The sequence below is a fragment of the Microcaecilia unicolor genome, chromosome 10 (genome assembly GCF_901765095.1).
Source record: "Microcaecilia unicolor chromosome 10, aMicUni1.1, whole genome shotgun sequence".
Lineage (NCBI taxonomy): Eukaryota > Metazoa > Chordata > Amphibia > Gymnophiona > Siphonopidae > Microcaecilia > Microcaecilia unicolor.
Genome location: NC_044040.1, coordinates 167,174,635 through 167,194,428, shown reverse-complemented (window position 1 = coordinate 167,194,428; position 19,794 = coordinate 167,174,635). Strand labels below are relative to the sequence as shown.

The 19,794-nt window shown below is 44.9% G+C and overlaps 1 protein-coding gene and 1 long non-coding RNA gene across 2 annotated transcripts in view; both read left to right on the top strand.

Annotated features, from left to right (window-relative positions):
- The window catches only part of CUL3 (cullin 3), a 230,913-nt gene extending 220,009 nt beyond the window's left edge, over nt 1-10,904 (top strand). The window contains exons 15-16 of the mRNA XM_030215800.1: nt 9,160-9,305; nt 9,653-10,904. Of these exons, the coding sequence (XP_030071660.1) occupies nt 9,160-9,305; nt 9,653-9,784 (278 nt within the window). The 3' untranslated portion in view covers nt 9,785-10,904. The remainder of the gene's footprint in view (nt 1-9,159; nt 9,306-9,652) is intronic.
- Nucleotides 10,905-11,788: 884 nt separating this feature from the next.
- LOC115478534 lies at nt 11,789-15,864 on the top strand. Its single transcript, XR_003943539.1, has 3 exons — nt 11,789-11,800; nt 12,613-12,619; nt 15,741-15,864. It is a non-coding gene; the product is annotated as an uncharacterized LOC115478534 (long non-coding RNA).
- The last annotated feature ends 3,930 nt before the right edge of the window (nt 15,865-19,794 follow it).

Genomic DNA, 19,794 nt, shown 5'->3' with positions numbered 1-19,794 from the left:
CCAAGAGCACTAGGGACTATGCCTCGGCGCCCCCAGGCAGAGAATCCAGAACCTTGGACTCTTTTGGGAGGAAGACGTATCATGCCGCTATGCTCGCTGCCAAGATCCACTTCACGAGCGTCCAACTTGGTGAGGCAACTGTCCAACTTGGTTGATGCACTCCCTCCGGAGCAGGTCGAGCCTTTTCGCCAGGTGGTCAGGCAGCAGAAGGCGTGTCGAAAATTCCTGGCCAGGGGTACATTTGACACTTTTGATGGTAGCATCCAGGATCGCTGCCCAAGGTATAGTGATGCGCAGACTCTCATGGCTGCTGGTCTCTGACCTGGATCATTCGGTCAAGCAGCAGATGGCGGATGTTCCTTGTGGGGGGGGGGGGGGGGGGAGATAAGCTTTTTGGTGAGAAAGTAGAGGATCTAGTTGACCAGCTCAGGAAGCACAATGATGCTATGGATTCTCTCTCCCGCCGGGCGTCTTCTGCTACTACCTCCTCATCTAGGAGGTTTTTTGGAGGGAAGAGGCGTGCTCCCTATTCCTATGCTAGACATAGGTACATTCCTGCTTCTCGGCAGCCTGCCCAGGCTCAGTCCCAGCGCGCTCGTTCTCGTCAACAGCGTGCGCCTAAGGCCACTGTGGCTCCCCAGCAAAAGCAAAGGACGGGCTTTTGACTGGCTCCATTTCAGCATAGGCTCAGTAAACGTGTCCATACCGGACGACTTGCCGGTTGGGGGGGGGGAGGTTAATGTTTTTTCACCAAAGGTGGCCTCTTATAACTTCTGACAAGTGGGTTCTTCAAATTGTCCGGTTAGGATACACCCACAATCTGGAGTCCAAGCCTCCAAATTGCCCACCGGGAGCTCAGTCCTACAGCTCCCAGCACAAGCAGGTACTTGCAGAGGAACTCTCCGCCCTTCTACAGGCCCAAGCAGTCGAACCCGTTCCACCAGGGGAAGAGGGGCTGGGATTCTATTCCAGGTACTTCCTTGTGCAAAAGAAAACGGGGGATGCGTCCCATCCTTGACCTGAGGGCCCTGAACAAATTTCTTATCTGAAAAAAGTTCAGAATGGTTTCCCTAGGCCCCCTTCTTCCCATGATTCAGAAAAACGATTGTCTATGCTCGCTGGACGTAAAGGATGCTTACACACACATCTCGATACTTCCAGCTCACAGGAAGTATCTTCGATTTTGGCTGGGAACACAACACTTTCAGTACCGTGTACTGCCTTTTGGCCTGGCGTCTGCGCCCAGAGTGTTTACAAAATGCCTAGCTGTAGTCGCAGCGTCGCTACGCAGACTGGGAGTGCATGTGTTTCCTTATCTCAACGATTGGCTAGTGAAGAGCACCTCGAAGGAGGATGCTCTGGAGTCCATGCGAATGGCTATTCAGGTGCTGGAGCTACTGGGGTTCGTCATAAATTATCCCGTCCCATCTCACCCCTGTCCAAAATTTGGAATTCATTGGAGCTCTGCTGAAGACTCAGACAGCTCGAGCTTATCTCCCCAACGCAAGGGTGGACAACCTTCTGTTCCTGGTGTCCATGGTTCGAGCGTCTCAGCAGGTCACGTCTCGGCAGATGTTGAGACTTCTGGGGCACACGGCCTCCACAGTTCATGTAACGCCCACGGCACATCTACATATGAGATCAGCTCGATGGACCCTAGCTTCCCAGTGGTTTCAAACTGCGAGGGATCTAGAGGATGTAATCCAACTGTCCGCCGACTTTCGGAATTCTCTTCAGTGGTGGACGATTCAATCCAGTTTGACCATGTGGCGATCATTCCAAGTTCCTCAGCCACGAAACGTGCTGACGATGGATGCATCTCTCCTGGGGTGGAGAGCTCATGTAGATGGGCTCCACACTCGGGGAACCTGGTCCTTTCTGGAAACAGGTCTGCAGATCAATCTCCTGGAATTAAGAGTGATCTGGAACGCTCTAAAGGCTTTCAGAGATCGGCTGTCCAACCGAGTAATCTTAATTCAGACAGACAATAGGGGTTGCCATGTTTTACACCAACAAGCACAAGGGGGCATCAGATCTCGCCCTCTGCGTCAGGAAGCCATCCAGATGTGGCTTTGGGCTCGCCGTCACGGCATGTTTCTCCAAGCCACTTATCTGGCAGGCGTAAACAGTCTGGCCGACAGGTTGAGCATGATAATGCAGCCTCACAGGTGGTCACTGAACATGGCTACAAGATCTTCCAAGCGTGAGGCACCCCCTCGGAGGATCTTTTTGCCTCTCAGATCAATCACAAGGTCCCTCAGTTCTGTTCCAGGCTTCAGGCTCATGACAGACTAGCGTCAGACGCCTTTCTCCTACATTGGGGGACAGGCCTTCTGTATGCGTATCTTCCCGTACCTCTAGTAGGGAAGACTTTGCTGAAACTCAAGCAAGACTGCGGAACCATGATCCTGAGTTCACCCTTCTGGCTGCGTCAGATTTGGTTCCCTCTTTTTCTGGAGTTGTCCTCCGAAGAACTGTGAAGATTGGAGTGTTTTCCATCACTCAGAACGAAGAATCGCTTCTACATCCCAACCTCCAGTCTCTGGCTTTCACAGCCTGGATGTTGAGAGCTTAGAATTTGCCTCCTTGGGCCTTTAAGAGGGTGTCTCCTAAGTCTTGCTTACTTCCAGAAAAGATTCCACGAAGAGGTGTTACTCTTTCCAATGGAGGAGGTTTGCCTTCTGGTGTGACAGCAAGGCCCTAGATCCTCTTTCTTGTCCTACACAGACCCTGCTTGAATACCTTCTACACTTGTCAGAATCTGGTCTCGGGACCAACTCCGTAAGAGTTCACCTTAGTGCGATTAGTGCTTGCCGTATAGAGGGTAAGCCTATCTCTGGACAGCCTTTAGTTGTTCGCTTCATGAGAGGTTTGCTTTTGTCAAAGCTCCCTGTCAAACCTCCACCAGTGTCATGGGATCTCAATGTCATTCTCACCCAGCTGATGAAAGCTCCTTTTGAGCCACTGAATTCCTGCCATCTGAAGTACTTGACCTGGAAGATCATTTTTTTGGTTGCTGTTACTTCAGCTCGTAGGGTCAGTGAGCGTCAGGCCTTGGTAGTTCATGCACCTTATATCAAGTTTCATCACAACAAAGTAGTCTTCCACACGCACCCTAAGTTCCTGCCGAAGGTGGTGTGTGAGTTCCATCTGAACCAGTCAATTGTCTTGCCAACATTTTTTCCCCGTCCTTATACCTGCCCTGGCCTAAGCAGTTTGCTTACCTTGGACTGCAAGAGAACATTGGCCTTTTATGTGGAGCGGACAAAGCCCTTCAGACAGTCTGCACAGTTGTTTGTTTCTTTCGATCCCAACAGGAGGGGAGTCGCCATCGGAAAACACAGAATCTCAAATTGGCTAGCAGATTGCATTTCCTTCACTTATGCCCAAGCTGGGCTGACTCTAGAGGGCCATGTTGCAGTTCATAATGTTAGAGCCATGGCTGTGTCAGTGGCTCACTTGAAGTCAGCCTCCATTGAAGAGATTTGCAAGGCTGCAACGTGGTCATCAGTCCACACATTTACATCTCACTACTGCCTTCAGCAGGATACCCGACGCAACAGTCGGTTTGGGCAGTCGGTGCAGAATCTGTTTGGGGTTTAAGATCCAACTCCACCCCCTAGACCCATTTTTATTCTGTTCCAGGCTGCTCTCTCAGTTAGTTGTTTATGGTTTCGGGTCAATCTAAGTTATGTCCTCGCCGTTGCGAGGCCCAGTTGACCAATGTTCGTTGTTTTCAGTGAGCCTGGTTGCTAGGGATACCCCACATGTGAGAACGAGCAGCCTGCTTGTCCTTGGAGAAAGCGAAGATACTTACCTGTAGCAGGTATTCTCCGAGGACAGCAGGCTAATGGTTCTCACAAACCCGCCCACCTCCCATTTGGAGTTATTTGTTTCTTTTTATGCTTTTTGATTTAACTGAGGGAACGCGCTCACGCTCTTCTCACAGAAATCAGTCCGCGCATGTGCGCTGCTCACGCTCCAGAAGGCTCTGGCAAAACTTTTTTTATATTTTGTTTGCAAAATGCCGATTCCTGGGCCGACGCGGACATCCACCCACATGAGAACAATCAGCCTGCTGTCCTCGGAGAATACCTGCTACAGGTAAGTATCTTCGCTGTCTGTACAGTGTCGGATAAAATCGCTGTATGAATCCTGCACCTTCAATTCTGAAACACACCCTATGCACGGAGAAACTCCCCTTAATAACTGGTGTTCAACAGAACTAGGATATTTTCTGTTATTTTGTAGTTCCCTTTCCAATAATATATTCATATTATGGTGTCACCTCAGTAAGAGCATCACAATACCAGGTACTTCATGAAGGAAGAGCAATCTGCAAAAAAATATGCTTAGAATTTGTGCGGTAAACTTGCCATTCCATAATAGCACTAACTCCCAAGATTCAAACAGCAACAACTGCAACATATGAAAAATAGTTAAGCTGGGGTGAGAATTTCATTGCACCTGTTTGAAAACAGAACAAATACTTGTCTGTTGTCCTAGATTTCTTGACAGAAACGTACCAAATATTATAAATGAGTGGCCCTAAACTAAATTGGAAACTCGTTCAGTGTTGCACTATATGCACAACCCTGAAGCAGAAACTGAAACACATTTCAATCTCCATGTTCATGTTTTACCACTCTGTCCTCCACAGCCACACCTCCAATCCTTGAGTCCCCCGCTGTCTCATCCCCAGTCTTCTTTCAGTCCCCATTTTCCCTTCCCCACTTGGGGCAGCCATCTTTCTCCTGCTTTTCCCTCAAAATCTCCGTCCCTCATGCTCCCACTGAGTTCCTGCTTTCAATCCTTTAGATATCTGTATCTCCACTTCCATCTCATATGCCTGATATTTCCCTCAATTGCCATCACATGCTCCAAGTCGTTTCTCCTTGCTTGAGTTCCACTCAGCTGTTCCTATGTTCCTGTCTCATTAAATTTCCTAGTCCATTCTCGGCTCCCTCCCTATTGTGTTTCCTGCTTTTATCTCCCCCCTCTAACATGTGCTTTGTCCCAAGTAGGCTCTTTGTCGCTCCATTCTTCTGCTTTTTTTTTTCACCGCAGCATAGGTCTTCTAACTCTGTCTTGGTGCAGCAGATTCTGCTGCTGCTGCTTCTACTTGGTCTTTGGTCTGTCTGCACCTGCACTGGGATCATGCTAAAAAGTTATGGGCAAGTACATTCTTGTGCTGATCCTGTTCATTGTGAGATCAGCATAAGGATGTGCCTGCCTGAAAGCTCTGAGCATTCTCATGATGCAGACACAGAGGTAACTGCAATGTGGTGGTGGTGGCAACAGTAGCTGTGGCTCCAGCAGGGAATGTGCATGACTGGAGGGGCAGCATGCACAGCCACATCTGGAACAGTGTGTGATCGCATTCATGCATGCATATGCAGCTTAGCAGTAACATGGTATTTCTTCACAAAAAGGGTGATGTATTCATAGCACAATCTTCCAGGTGAAGGTGGCAGAGGCAGCAGAATCCAAGAACATATAGAATAAATACAAGAGAGCTTTGATTACAGTGTTATCAATAAAGGTATAGACTGAGATTGGACATATTGGGGTAGTTCTGTAAGGAGTTGCCTAGATTTAGGTAGCAAGAATGAGTGTAAATGCCAGTCATTTGCACATATGTGTGGACACCCACATGCATAAATGACCATTTTCTGGCTACGTGGTATTGTTGAGTACGTGCCAATATTCAATGGCGAATACTTCACAGGTAGGCATTAACATGGGTAGAGGCATATTTATGCATGTAGATTGTTTAAAAAAAACACATTATAAAAATAGTGTAATCTAATTATGAGCATTTACACAAGCTTTTTTTGACTAGTGTAAGTAATCATGCCTATAGTATAGGTGTGTGTTTGACCTGTTATGCTAATATTCTATTAAGAAAAGTAGGTGCCTAGTTTTCTTCGTAGAATAGATTCCAAATAGGTGCATTATGGTACCTAAAAATAGGCACTCCTTTATAGACTTAACTTAATTGTGTTGTGTTGTATCAGAAATAGATTGTTAGTTGTCAGTTGCAGCATTCCTTGGTCAGAGGCAGAAGTCTGTAACTTTGGACACCCTGTATTCATATCACACATTTTGCACCAAAGATTAGGGGTCACAGTAACATGAGTCTAAGACTTCTTCAGGGTTTCAAACTATTGCCTTAGCAGAGCAGGGCAGCGATATGCCTACCTGTTATTGCTTTGGTCTTTGGTTGTGGTAAAAATGTGAATCCCTTGCTCGCACATAATTAAAATGTGAAGAAAGTAACCTACGAAATCATGAAAACTCTTCTTACAGAAGGAGTTGGCCATTTTTTATATAAAAAGTTAAATCAATGCTGTATAGACTTAGTGGTTTTCTAAGAAGCTGCCCAACCTTTATTTTATTTTATTACAGTCTCTCCACTACAAAGGGAAATTGAACTGATGTGTGTCTTTTCTCTTTGTGTGTATTATAACTTTTAAATAGCTAAATAAAGGTTTAATGAAAGGGAGTCGATGGAGGGGTTTGGAAGCTGTCTGGTCAACGGCCTCCCTGTACCTGTCCTATAGGACAACTGGGCTGGAGGGCTTCCAGGGGTATTATAATGCTGAAGTTTAAATGGAGGTTCACTTCAAAGTTAACATTTTTGTTTCACTTCATTACTTCCAGTTTAACTATTTTTCTTTGTTTTACTTTACTTCTGTTTTGGTACAAGGTTTTTAATTTGCTGCTTTAAGCATGTAATTAGCTTATTACATGAGAAATAAAAATATTAAACCACGTGAAACTTAAGTTTTAGTATATTGATCAAACCTGATGAACTATAATGTGGTTTTATTAAATGAGGCTACAAGTTTGGTTAAACTAAATTTAATACTTATCTGGTCCCTCATTAGACCAGTAGTACTACCGGTCATCCTCATCAACTGACACAGTTTTGAAAAATGATGGCTCAGGCCAAACCACTGCCATTTTCTAAGATGCCATTTGAAAGAGATGCTCTCAGAGGACAAGCAAGCCAGTTGTATACTCACAGTTGTGACATCATCTGACGGAGCCCGGTGCAGATGCCAACTAGCGAGAAGATTGTAGAAGTTTCTAGTAGCATTCCTCCAAGCAAGCGCTGGTCCCTCCATCTTCATTTTTTTATGGAGCACGGAGGTTGCATCTTCAGTCTCCCCACTTTGCTTTTTTTCTGCTTTTGGCAGTTTTCCCCGTGTGGGAGTTTTTCCCTTATTTATAATACCACTTTTTGTTACTTTCCCTTTTAATTCTTAGTGTTTTCAGCTCTTCAGGTTTTCTTTCTTTTTCGCGGCTCGATTGGCCCGCTTAGGCCTAAGCACTGACCTCGATTTGGGCTCTGCCTCTTTTCATAGTCCAAAATTGAGGAATTTAATTTGTCCACAATTATTTTTTCGATGTCCAAGAGTACCCTCAGTGACTTCAAACAGTGCACCCAATGTAATTGGGTGATTTTGGTAACAGACCTGCACTCTTGTTGCATCGGGTGCCATGGACCTAACCATGACCCTAATTCTTGTTCTCTCTAAAAATGTGGCTGAGGACACAGAGGGCAGGTCAGATTCAACAGGAGATACACTATGAGGCATATTTTCAAAGCACTTTGGGAGGCTAAGTTCCATAGGTTTCTATGGAACTTTGGGAGGCTAAGTGCTTTGAAAATGAGCCTCTTTGTCTCCTTGAAGGCTGATCCATCGACTTCAGCACTGGAAGCATTGACATCAATGGCAGCTAAGACTTAGCAAACACTGGGAGTGCACTGACATCAAGGAGGTCTACACCTCTCTCAACATCAAGTGCTGAACTTAGGCCTGGGACCAGTCAGCATGGGACCCGACACAGATAGAAAGTTTTGTGTGTTCAGTGATTCAGAAAAATCAAAATTAATGGTATGTTCGACAGGCGTTCCTCCAGGCTCTTGTCTGTCCCCAGTACTTTTCAGTCTTTACTTAATACCATTATGTATGTTGTTACGATGCCTTGACGTGCAATACAAACTTGTACGCTGATGATATTCAGTTTGTGTTACCCATTGAAGTTTCCTTTGAAGATTTTCTCCAAATTTAGATTTTGTGAAGATTGGTGAATGGATGGAAGGTAACCGTTTAAAACTGAACATTTTGAAACACAAATACTTCTATTATCTGGTACAATTGAATTAAACGGTTTGAAAACATTTAGAATAAATTCTGTTGAAATTTCAATATTGGATGAGATCATACATTTAGGCGTTCAATTGGATACCACATCTATGAAAAAACAAGTGCAGAATGTGATTTCAAAAGTTTTTTACAAACTTAAGATTGTAAGACACATTGGACCTTTAGTCACATCAGATAACTTTCGGAAAATAGTACAATCAGCAGTTTGCCCTCTTCAAATTGCCCAGAATTCTATAGCAAGATTAATCAGAGGAGGATCACTTTTTGATCATGTAACTCCTATCTTAAAATTTCTTCATTGGTTTCCTGTAAAATTCAGGATTGAGTCTTGTTGCTAATTTTTAAAATATTAAATGGTTATCTTTCTGCAACACACTGTGCCACTCTATGATACTGTCAACCACGTTCTCTTAGATCCTCGCAGCAATAACTGCTTGAGGTCCCTTCTTTTAAGCACATTTACCTGGAAGAATATAGATCTTCTATATTCTATGTTAAAGGCCCCAAGTTAGGGAATGTATTGCCTAGGGAACTTCGTTGTGTGCAAGAAATTACTCCGTTCAAAAAGGATTTAAAGACCCACTTATTTATTTGTGCATATGAGTCATTAGATGAAAGATAAAGTTTCAATATGATAGGGCCTAATGACATTTTCTTATTTTCACAGTCCTATGTGTGTCTGTATTATCACTTACGTTTGTTTTGTGTTATTAATCATTTTTGTTAAGTTGGATTTTATTATGTATGTATTTCATGTTCCCTACTTAGATTGTTGAGATATAGCGGGCTATAAAGTTTTATTATTATTTTTTAAGGTTAATCCTCAACTGTGTTTCTTAGTTTATCTCAACTTTAGCATAACGTTTTCTCAACTATAGCATAACGTTTATCTCAACTATAACATAATGTTTTATGTTCAGATGATGACACTTGTGCGCATGACCAAAATAAAAAATATATATATATATCACTTGTTTTTCAGTCGCTGCCAAACAAGGAGAATCAGACCCAGAAAGAAAAGAAACACGACAGAAGGTAGATGACGACAGAAAACATGAAATTGAGGCTGCAATAGTTCGGATAATGAAATCTAGAAAGAAAATGCAACATAATGTGCTAGTAGCAGAGGTAATCCACCAAATTTCTTTTACTACATCCTGAGCGTTAATTTCCAAGTTAAACTATAAAATGTATTTCAGATAGAAATTGTAAATGTAGAACTGTGAAATAAGTGATATCAGTTGTAGAAAGCTGTGGCTTCATGTTGTCAAAACTTTACTGCTGACAGCCAGGAAGTATCCTCAGCCAGAATACTGTAGATGGGGGCAAAGGTTGAGTTGAGCCAATTGGCCCTCATCTATCGTTACATTGTGTTCTGCTTGAACTTGTGTGAGTTTCATGGTTTATTATATTGCTTCAGTTTAACTAGTTGAGAGAGACTGAAGGTGCTATTTTTTTTTTCTTTTGAATAATAGGTAACTCAGCAACTGAAGGCCAGATTCTTACCAAGTCCAGTTGTTATTAAAAAACGTATTGAAGGACTCATTGAGCGAGAATATTTGGCACGAACACCTGAGGATCGCAAAGTATACACTTACGTAGCGTAATGTGTTTTGGCAAATTGATTTACTCTTGGACTATATTCTTCGCATGAACTGGGAAGTTCTTTTAAATAATTAAATATTAAGACGACCATCTCCTGTTAAATTGCAGTACGTGTTCTAGACCACACAGATCAAGTGTTTTACTCCCTTTGAGGGTTTTCAACATCAGATGATCGAGCTTCAGGCTTTTCAGCGTTCTCCCTGTAGAAATCATCCTTACGGTTCTTGGGAAAACGGAATGTGCCGCATTTTGTTGTCAACACTGTACAAAAACAGACAAATAAAATACAAAAATTTAGAAATGCAGCTCATTTTAAAAAAATAAAATAAAATTGTTGGAATTTCATTTCCCCAGATCTTCAGTGTTGACGTAAATGTGTTTCTATAGTGTTGCTTAGCACATTTTCATTGTATAAGTTGAATTTAGAAAAGGAAACTGGCCAAGTGAATTGACAAGTTCCCATGTATGTGTTGCTCTGCTTCAGAAGTTTAACAAGTTTTGGTAAAAACTTACAAAGGCCCAAGAATACAATTGTAGCATGCTCCACTTCGTCAGCTGCACTCACTGCTCCAGTGATATGACCTGAAGGCCTTCAAGAGGTTCGGCGTGGACGTTATTACCATGAGTTGTCCTCATTACAATTTTGAGTTCTTCCAGATTACATGCTCCATTTATTAGGTTTATTCCATTTTTCATTTAAAAGTAAGAAAACTGTTTTAGCGTGTATAAAATGTATAATATAATTTTTGCTGTTGTACTCACTGTTGATAGTGGAATGTACAGGGCATTTTTATTTCATTTAATCTTAAATTTAAAATAAATGGATTTAGTGTACACAGACCCCACTAATGCAAGTATCTTAAAGCCTGGAGATGGTAATCTGTTGAATTGAACATAGCTCCTTGGAAGGCACGGAAGTCTACACTTGTTCATAATGTCTTATGGGATTTTTTTTTATTTTATTTTTGTTGGGAGATTTTGGGGAGATTTTTTTGCAGCCATAAGTTTCCCCACCTTAATTATATATTTCAGCAGGTAAAAGTGAAGCCATTGTGCACTATTAATTTACTGTTTTAAAATGCAATCTAAAAAAAATGCAATAAATATGGTTACTCGAATATTTTTAATGCCATTCTTAGTTTTTATGAACATCTTTGTCATTTTGCATGTGATGTAGCATTATGTTGTAAACACATTAATCTTGACAAATAGGTTTAAGTATGCTGTAAAGCCCCCCTCCCCCCCCCCCCCCCCCCCCCAAGTCTTGATTTTAACAATTTTCTTCCTCCTCCTTTGTATGTGAAATGATATTTGTTCCACAGAATTTAACTGATGCAATTTTTCTTGTGAAAAGTTCTGGCATCAACAACTGTATATGTAGTTCTGTCTCAGTTTTGTGGGTGGGAATTTTTTTCCATTTGTGAGATGTGTAGTACAGTTTCTGACTTGACATGTAGATCTCAGTTAAAGTGGAGGTTAGAGAAATATGAGCATTTATGCTACTGACAAATTGAAATAATTGACTTGAAGAACTGGTAAAGCACGTTTCGGAATGCATGTATAATAACATGGATTCTATCCATATAAAAAGTAAAGAAGAATATTTGATTTTTAATAAGGATGGTTATTTTTTGAGTAACAAAAAAATAATTTTCCTTAAGACTGAATTTTTTTTTAATTTACTGCCATGGTTGAAAGTGTCTTAATTTATTGTAGTAATAAACAGTGCAGCCATTTTGTTTCTTGTCTATTTCAGTTAATTTCAGTTTTCATTTATAGTTAGTTTTACAGTCCTGAGCTTCTAGCTTATTCAGAGCCTATTCATAAGGAGATATTCCAAAGTATATTTGACTGGCATACCATTGAGTGACTACTGTTTTATTTTGTTTTCCCTCATTTTTATCTGTATCATTGCAGTGGAAGGCTTATGGCAGAAGATTAAAATCTAAGTCTGCCCATAAATAGATGGTAGGCTTTGACTTGTGGAAACTCTTGTTCTTTAAAGTTCAAATCACAAGGTCCAGTCAGATTACATTTATAATTTTGCTTTGTTCCAAAACTCAGCTTCAATACATTTTCTCCTAGGACAAGCAGGCTCTAATATTCTTACATGTGGTCGTCCTCCGCGACGGCCCCAGGAGATCGTAACTTTGTAGAAAAACCTAGAAGTTTGAAGAATGCTCCGTCGCGCGGGCCCGCATGCACCGCACGCACCGCACATGCCCAAGTGGCTTCCCGCGACGCGAGCGTGACCTAACTAGTTCTTTTTTTTCTCCATGCTTTGAGGGAGTTGTGCTCGATCACTGCTCTCTTGTTTTGCCCCAGGAGATTCGCTTTTTCGTGTTTATCGCGCCTTTCTTCTTTTTGTTTTTATTTAATTAACATAGTAAAAAAAAAAAAAGGTTGTTTTTCCCTTATTTGTTTAGGATTTTCTCCCATTTTTCAAGTTTCTTTTCGTTGCGGCCGCCTTTAGGCTGCTTGGCCGCGTTCTTTTTCCATTTTATGCCTTTTTAATTGGCACAATCGAGCCTTTTGATTTCGTGGACGCTAGTTTCCCGCCCATGTCATCAAAGACTCCCAGCGGCTTCAAACGCTGTACTCGCTGCAACCGGGACCATCTTGAGTGCCGACCCCCACGTGTGGTGCCTCCATTGTCTTGGGCCCGATCATCTTCCAGCTGCCTATAGGCTGTGCAAGTTAATGAAGAAAGGACCCAGGTGGCTCGAGAGGCTTAGCGCGAACGACTTTTTTCTGATCGGTCCGGTACTTCAACATCGGCATCGACATCGGTACCGAGGTCGTCGACATCGAGGGAAGCAGCAACACCGAGAGACCAGGTAATGGCTGCCGAAGGACTGCATCGAGCTGGGAGTCGGCACCAGGAGGACCGCTCACCTTCCATTCAAGAGGTGCCAATGCGTCGGTCGTCTGGCAGCCTGGTACCAGCTCTCAAGCCCAAACAGATTCTTACACCGACACCTGTACCAGCCCCACAGCCTTTTCCGATGGAAGCTCTCGATGAGCGTATCTGAGCCCTTCTTCCAGCGCTTCTGGAAGGGTTGCTTCGTCAGTCTGCTTCGGTGTCGGGGGTACTTGCACCTCCCGTACCGACTGTAGAGGAGGCATCTGTGCCATCGCCTATAAGGAGGTCCCCGGCCTCGGTGCCGCTTGCGGTACCGGAGCCGGTTGCCACCCGGGTCGACTCCCCCTCGATGTCGGTGGAGGAAGCTTCACCGGAGTCCGGGCAGGGGTCGACTTCTTGATATCCCCCACGAGGTCGTCGATCCTCGAAGTCGAGGCAGGCTCGGGTTCGGACTGCTCTTAGGGAGCTTCTGTCCGATACCGAAGAGGAGCGCTCATGGGGAGAAGAGGAAGACCCCAGGTATTTTTCGGAGGAAGAGTCCTGTGGGCTTCCCTCTGATCCTACTCTGCCTAAGGACATTCCATTCCCTATGGAGGTTGTGGATGAGCCCAGGGCTGAGATGCTCGAGGTCCTAGATTATCCTTCTCCACCTGCAGAGGTTGCAACGGCCCCCCTGCACATTACACTCAGGGAAGTGATGATGCGGAATTGGTCTTACCCTCTCTCTAATCCAGTGGTCCCCAAGAAGACAGAGTCCATGGAGAGCCTATAATAGTGAAGGGCCAACTTCCTCACAATTCCATGGTGGTGGGCTCTGCTCTCAGAAGAGCCAAGAGTACTAGAGACTATGCCTCGGTACCCCCAGGCAGAGAGTCTAGGACATTGGATTCTTTTGGGAGGCAAACGTATCAGGCTGCAATGCTCGCCGCCAAGATCCAAACATACCAGCTTTACACGAGTATTCACTTATGAAACTCGGTGAGGCAACTGTCCAGTTTAGTTGAAGCACTTCCTCCGGAGCTTTGCTGAACCTTATCACGAGGTGGTCAGGCAGCAGAAGGCATGTCGCAAATTCCTGGCCAGGGGGTCTTACAACACTTTTGATGTAGCATCCCGAGTAGCTGCTCAAGGTATAGTGATGCACAGACTCTCATGGCTGCGTGTCTCTGACCTGAATCAGAAGACCCAGCAGCGAATGGCGGATGTTCCTTGCCGGGGGGATAATCTCTTTGGAGAGAAAGTAGAGGATATGGTTGATCAGGTGAAAAAAAACATCATGATGCCATGGATTCTGTCTCCCGCCGGACATCTTCTGCTACTGCCTCCTCATCCAGGAGGTTTTTTTTGGAGGGAGGTGGAGTGCTCCCTATTCCTATAATAGGTGTAGGTACACTCCTGCCTCTTGGCAGCCGGTTCAGGCTCAGCCACAGCATGCGCGTTCTCATCAACGCCATGCGTCTAAAGCTCCTAGGGCTCCCCAGGAAAAGCAGGGGACAGGCTTTTGACTGGCTCCAGTTCAGCATAGGCTCAGTAAAAGTGTCCATACCGGGCGACTTGCATGTCGGGGGGGAGGTAAAAATTTTTTCACCAAAGGTGGCCTTTTATAACCTCCGACAGGTGGGTTCTTCAAACAGTCCGGTTAGGATACACACTCAATCTGGCATCCAAGCCTCCAAATTGCCCACCCGGAGCTCAACAGCTCCCAGCACAAGCAGGTACTTGCAGAGGAACTCTCCGCCCTTCTAAAGGCCAATGCGGTCGAACCCGTTCCACCAGGGGACGAAGGGCTGGGATTCTATTCCAGGTACTTCCTTGTGCAAAAGAAAACGGGGGATGCGTCCCATCCTAGACCTAAGGGCCCTGAACAAATTCTTAGTCCGAGAAAAGTTCAGGATTGTTTTCCTAGGCACCCTTCTACCTGTGATTCAGGAAAAAGATTGGCTATGTTCTCTGGACTTAAAGGATGCCTATACTCACATCTCGATACTCCCAGCTCACAGGAAGTATCTTTGATTCCGACTGGGAACTCAGCACTTTCAGTACTGTGTACTGCCCTTTGGCCTAGCATCTGCACCCAGGGTCTTCACAAAGTGCTTGGCAGTTGTCGCAGCATCACTACGCAGACTGGGAGTGCATGTGTTCCCTTATCTCAATGATTGGCTGGTGAAGAACACTTCGGAGGCAGGGGCGCTATGGTCCATGCAGTTGACTATTCAACTGCTGGAGCTACTGGGGTTTGTAATAAATTATCCAAGTCCCATCTTGTCCCAGTGCAAAAATTGGAATTCATCGGAGCTCTGTTGGACACATGGATGTCTCGAGCTTATCTTCCCCAGGCAAGGGCAGACAATCTTCTGGCCCTAGTGTCCTTGGCTCGGGCGTCTCAACGGATCACAGCTCGGCAGATGTTGAGACTTTTAGGACACGGCCTCCACGGTTCATGTGACTCCCATGGCACGCCTACATATGAGATCAGCTCAATGGGACCCTAGCTTCCCAGTGGTGCCAGGCTATAGAGGATCTAGAGCATGTCATCCATCTCTCCACCGTCTTTTGCAGTTCCTTTCAGTGGTGGACCATTCGATCCAATCTGACCTTGGGACTTCCATTCCAAATTCCTCAGCCACAAAAAGTGCTGACCACGGATGCATCCCTCCTAGGGTGGTGAGCTCGTGTAGATGGGCTTCACACTCAAGGAGCTTGGTCCTTTCAGGAGAAGCATCTTCAGATCATAGTCCTGGAATTATGAGCGATCTGGAATGCTCTCAAGGCTTTCAGAGATCGGCTGTCCGTCCAAATTATTCTTATTCAGACAATCAGGTTGCCATGTATTACACCAACAAGCAGGGGGGCATGGATCTCGCCCTCTGTGTCAGGAAGCCGTCAAGATGTGGCTTTGGGCTCTCCACCACAGCATGTTTCTCCAGGCCACATATCTGGCAGGCCTAAACAACAGTTTAGCCGACAGACTGAGCAGGATAATGTAACCTCACGAGTGGTCACTGAACATGGACATTGTCCGCAAGATCTTCAGAGTTTGGGGCACCCCCTCGGTGGATCTTTTTGCCACTCAGACCAATCACAAATTCCCTCAGTTCTGTTCCAGGTTTCAGGCCCACCACAGACTAGCGTCAGGTGCCTTTCTACTACATTGGAGGACAGGCCTTCTGTATGCGTATCCTCCCATACCTCTAGTAGGGAAAACTCTGCTGAAACTCAGGCAAGACCACGGGACCATTATTCTGATTGCGCCTTTCTGGCCCCATCAGATCTGGTTTCCTCTTCTTCTGGAGTTGTCCTCCGAAGAACCGTGGAGATTGGAGTGTTTTCTGACCCTCATCACTCAAAACGTGGGGTCGCTTCTACATCCCAACCTCCAGTCTCTGGCTCTCATGGCCTGGATGTTGAGAACTTAGAAGTTGCCTCCTTAGGCCTTTCAGAGGGTGTTTCCAGAGTCTTGCTTGCTTCCAGGAAAGATTCCACAAAAAAGTGTTATTCTTTTAAATGGAGGAGGTTTGCCGTCTGCTGTGACAGCAAGGCCCTAGATCCCTTTTCTTGTCCTACACAGACCCTGCTTGAATACCTTCTACACTTGTCAGAATCTGGTCTCAGGACCAACTCCGTAAGAGTTCACCTTAGTGCGATTAGTGCTTGCCGTATAGAGGGTAAGCCTATCTCTGGACAGCCTTTAGTTGTTCGCTTCATGAGAGGTTTGTTTTTGTCAAAGCTCCCTGTCAAACCTCCACCAGTGTCATGGGATCTCAACGTCGTTCTCACCCAGCTGATGAGCTCCTTTTGAGCCACTGAGTTCCTGCCATCTAAAGTACTTGACCTGGAAGGTCATTTTCTTGGTGGCTGTTACTTCAGCTTGTAGAGTCAGTGAGCTCCAAGCCCTAGTAGTGCATGCACCTTACATCAAATTTCACCATAACAGAGTAGTCCTCCACACCCACCCTAAGTTTTTGTCGAAGGTGGTGTCGGAGTTCCATCTGAACCAGACAATTGGCTTGCCAACATTTTTTCCCTGTCCTCACACCCACCCTGGTGAAGACAAGTTGCACACCTTGGACTGTAAGAGAGCATTGGCCTTTTACGTGGAGAGAACAAAGCCCTATCGTCACTTGGCCCAGCTGTTTGTTTCTTTCAATCCCAACAGGATGGGTGTTGCCATTGGAAAACGCACCATCTCCAATTGGCTAGCAGATTGCATTTCCTTCACTTATGCCCAAGCTGGGCTGACTGGAGGGCCATGTCACGGCTCACAATGTCAGAGCCATGGCTGCGTCAGTGGCTCACTTAAAGTCAGCCTCCATTGAAGAGATTTGCAAGGCTGCAACGTGGTCATCAGTCCACACATTCACACCTCACTACTGCCTTCAGCAGGATACCCGACGCAACAGTCGGTTTGGGCAGTCAGTGCTGCAGAACCTGTTTGGGGTTTAGAATCCAACTCCACCCTCCTAGGCCCATTTATGTTCTGTTCCAGGCTACACTCTCAGTTGTGTTTCTTTTCAGGTCAATCTCAGTTATGTCCTCGCCGCTGCAAGGCCCAATTGACCAATGTTTTTTGTTTTGAGTGAGCCTGGGCGCTAGAGATACCCCACATGTAAGAATATTAGAGCCTGCTTGTCCTCGGAGAAAATGAAGATACATACCTGTAGCAGGTATTCTCCAAGGACAGCAGTGTTTTTCACTTACCTTGTTGTGCTTTTTATTTAACTAGTTAGGTCACGCTCGTGTGGCTGGCGGGAAGCCACTCGCGCATGCGCGGTGCAGTTGGGCCCGCGCGACGGAGCATTCTTCATACTTCTAGGTTTATCTATAAAGTTCCGGTCTCCTGGGGCCGTCGCAGAGGGACGACCACATATAAGAGCCTGCTGTCCTCGGAGAATACCTGCTACAGGTATGTATCTTCATTTTATGGAGGAAAGCAAAGAACTTGCGACTAGTTACATCGATGTAGAATACTTCCCATCCCTAGTATTTTCCCAGCTGCCTCTGTACTTTCTGATAAGTTTTAAAGGTATAATGATCAATTCTAGTGTATTCATTTACATGCATCTCTTACCCCACCTCTTCCAAGGAACTCCAGTAAGGATTCCTCCTAATTAACTATTTCCCAACTGCGTCATTTTAACTTAGCCTCCAAAAGCAGCCTTAAAGAACAAGATTAGAGGTTTATGGACCCATCTGTGCAATAGTTCAGTGATTTCCTATCTTGAAATCAAATTGTCTCGGCAATTTGACTTCATTGGTGAGCTCTCAATCGCCCACTTGGGAATATGGATGTGCTCCAGTGGGCAGACCTAAAATTGAGCATGTTTTCCTTGTACCATCAGCCTAAATTTCATCTAGTAGTTTTCTGACTATTTTCAGTGTTTCATCAACACACAACCTGTTGGAAGTTGATATAAGAGACTGCTGAGAGCACTGTCTGCTCTGGTAGTGTAAGACTTCGTCCAGTAAGAAAACTTTGGGGTAATGGCCATAGCCAACCAGCATAAGTGAAGATTGGTAGCCTGGAATGTACTACAGCCTCTGCATTAAGAACTTTGAGAAACCTCTTCAAATGACAGATGCCCTTCCCCCACTGTTCTCATTAAACAGATTTTTACTGTATTCCCCATCCTTTACTAGAATCCTCCACACAAAGCACAATCCTCAATGAAAGAAGTCCGGTTGATGCCTTTTCATTGAAGATGTTACTCAGTCATAAGTGTTTTTATTATTATTATTTGTTACATTTGTATCCCACATTTTCCCACCTTTTGCAGACTCAATGTGGCTTACATATAACCGTTAACTGCGTTAGCCGATCACAGTCTGAACAAATACATGGTATGAATGAATACAAAGTGATATTGTAGTAGAATGAGGTACATGTACATGTATGGTAGGTGCAGTTGGGGGGAAGTTAGAGAGGGAAAGGGGGAAGAAGAGTCAGATAATTTATGTCCACAGTGTGCTCTGTAAAGGCTTTCAAGTTATCACAGTATAGTACCTTGCATAACCCCCATCTTGCTGCAAACCTGGCAAGATCCCCACAGAGTAAAACAGATTTTATGCTGCTTGGCCTAGAAATAAGCAATGGATTTTCCTAAGTATTATTATTATTATTAACATTTGTATAGCGCTACCAGACGCACGCAGCGCTGAACACCTGACACAGAGACAGTCCCTGCTTGATAGAGCTTACAATCTAAAAAAAAAATACAGACAAGACAATTGAGGGCGAGGAAAGTACTGGGTGAGAAGGAGCAAGGATAGGGGAATTGAGTAGTGGTTAGGAGCCAAAAGCAGTGGTGACAAGGTGGGTTTTCAGCATAGATTTGAAAACAGATAGAGATGGAGCAAGGCGTACAGGCTCAGGAAGTCCATTCCAGGCATAAGGTGCCGCGAGGGAAAAGTAGCGAAGCCTGTAATTAGCAGTGGAGGAGAAGGGGGGTGACAAGAGAGATTTGTCCAGCAAGCGGAGATTACGGGGAGGAATGTAGGGAGAGAGGAGAGGTAATGGGGGGCTGCAGAATGGATGCATTTAAAGGTCAGTAAGAGAAGTTTGAACTGTATGCAGAAGTGGACAGGGAGCCAGTGAAGTGACTTGAGGAGTGGGCTAGTGTGGGTAAAACAATTTTGGCGGAAAATAAGTTGTGCGGCAGAATTTTGGACAGACTAGAGAGGAGAGAGATGGCTGAGCGGAAGACCAGTGAGAAGCAAATTGCAATAATGCAAGCGAGAGGTGACAAGGGTTTGGATAAGGGTTCTGGTAGCGTATTCAGAGAGGAAGGGGCGAATTTTGCTAATGTTGTAGGCAAGGAAGCGACAGGTTTTGGCCGTCTGCTGGATGTTAGTGGAAAAGGAATCAAAGATTACTCCTAGGTTGCGAGCAGATGAGACAGGGAGGATAAGGGTGCCATCTACTGAAATAGAGAATGGGGGGAGGGGCGAGGTGGGCTTGGGGGGAAAGACAATAAGCTCAGTTTTGGCCATGTTCAGTTTCGGGTGGCGGTGTGACATCAGGCAGCTATGTCGGTCAAGCAGGCTGAAACTTTGGCCTGGGTTTCAGCAGTAATGTCAGGTGTGGAGAGGTAGAGCTGAGTGTCGTCGGCATAAAGATGGTACTGGAAACCGTGAGATGAGATCAGAGAGCCC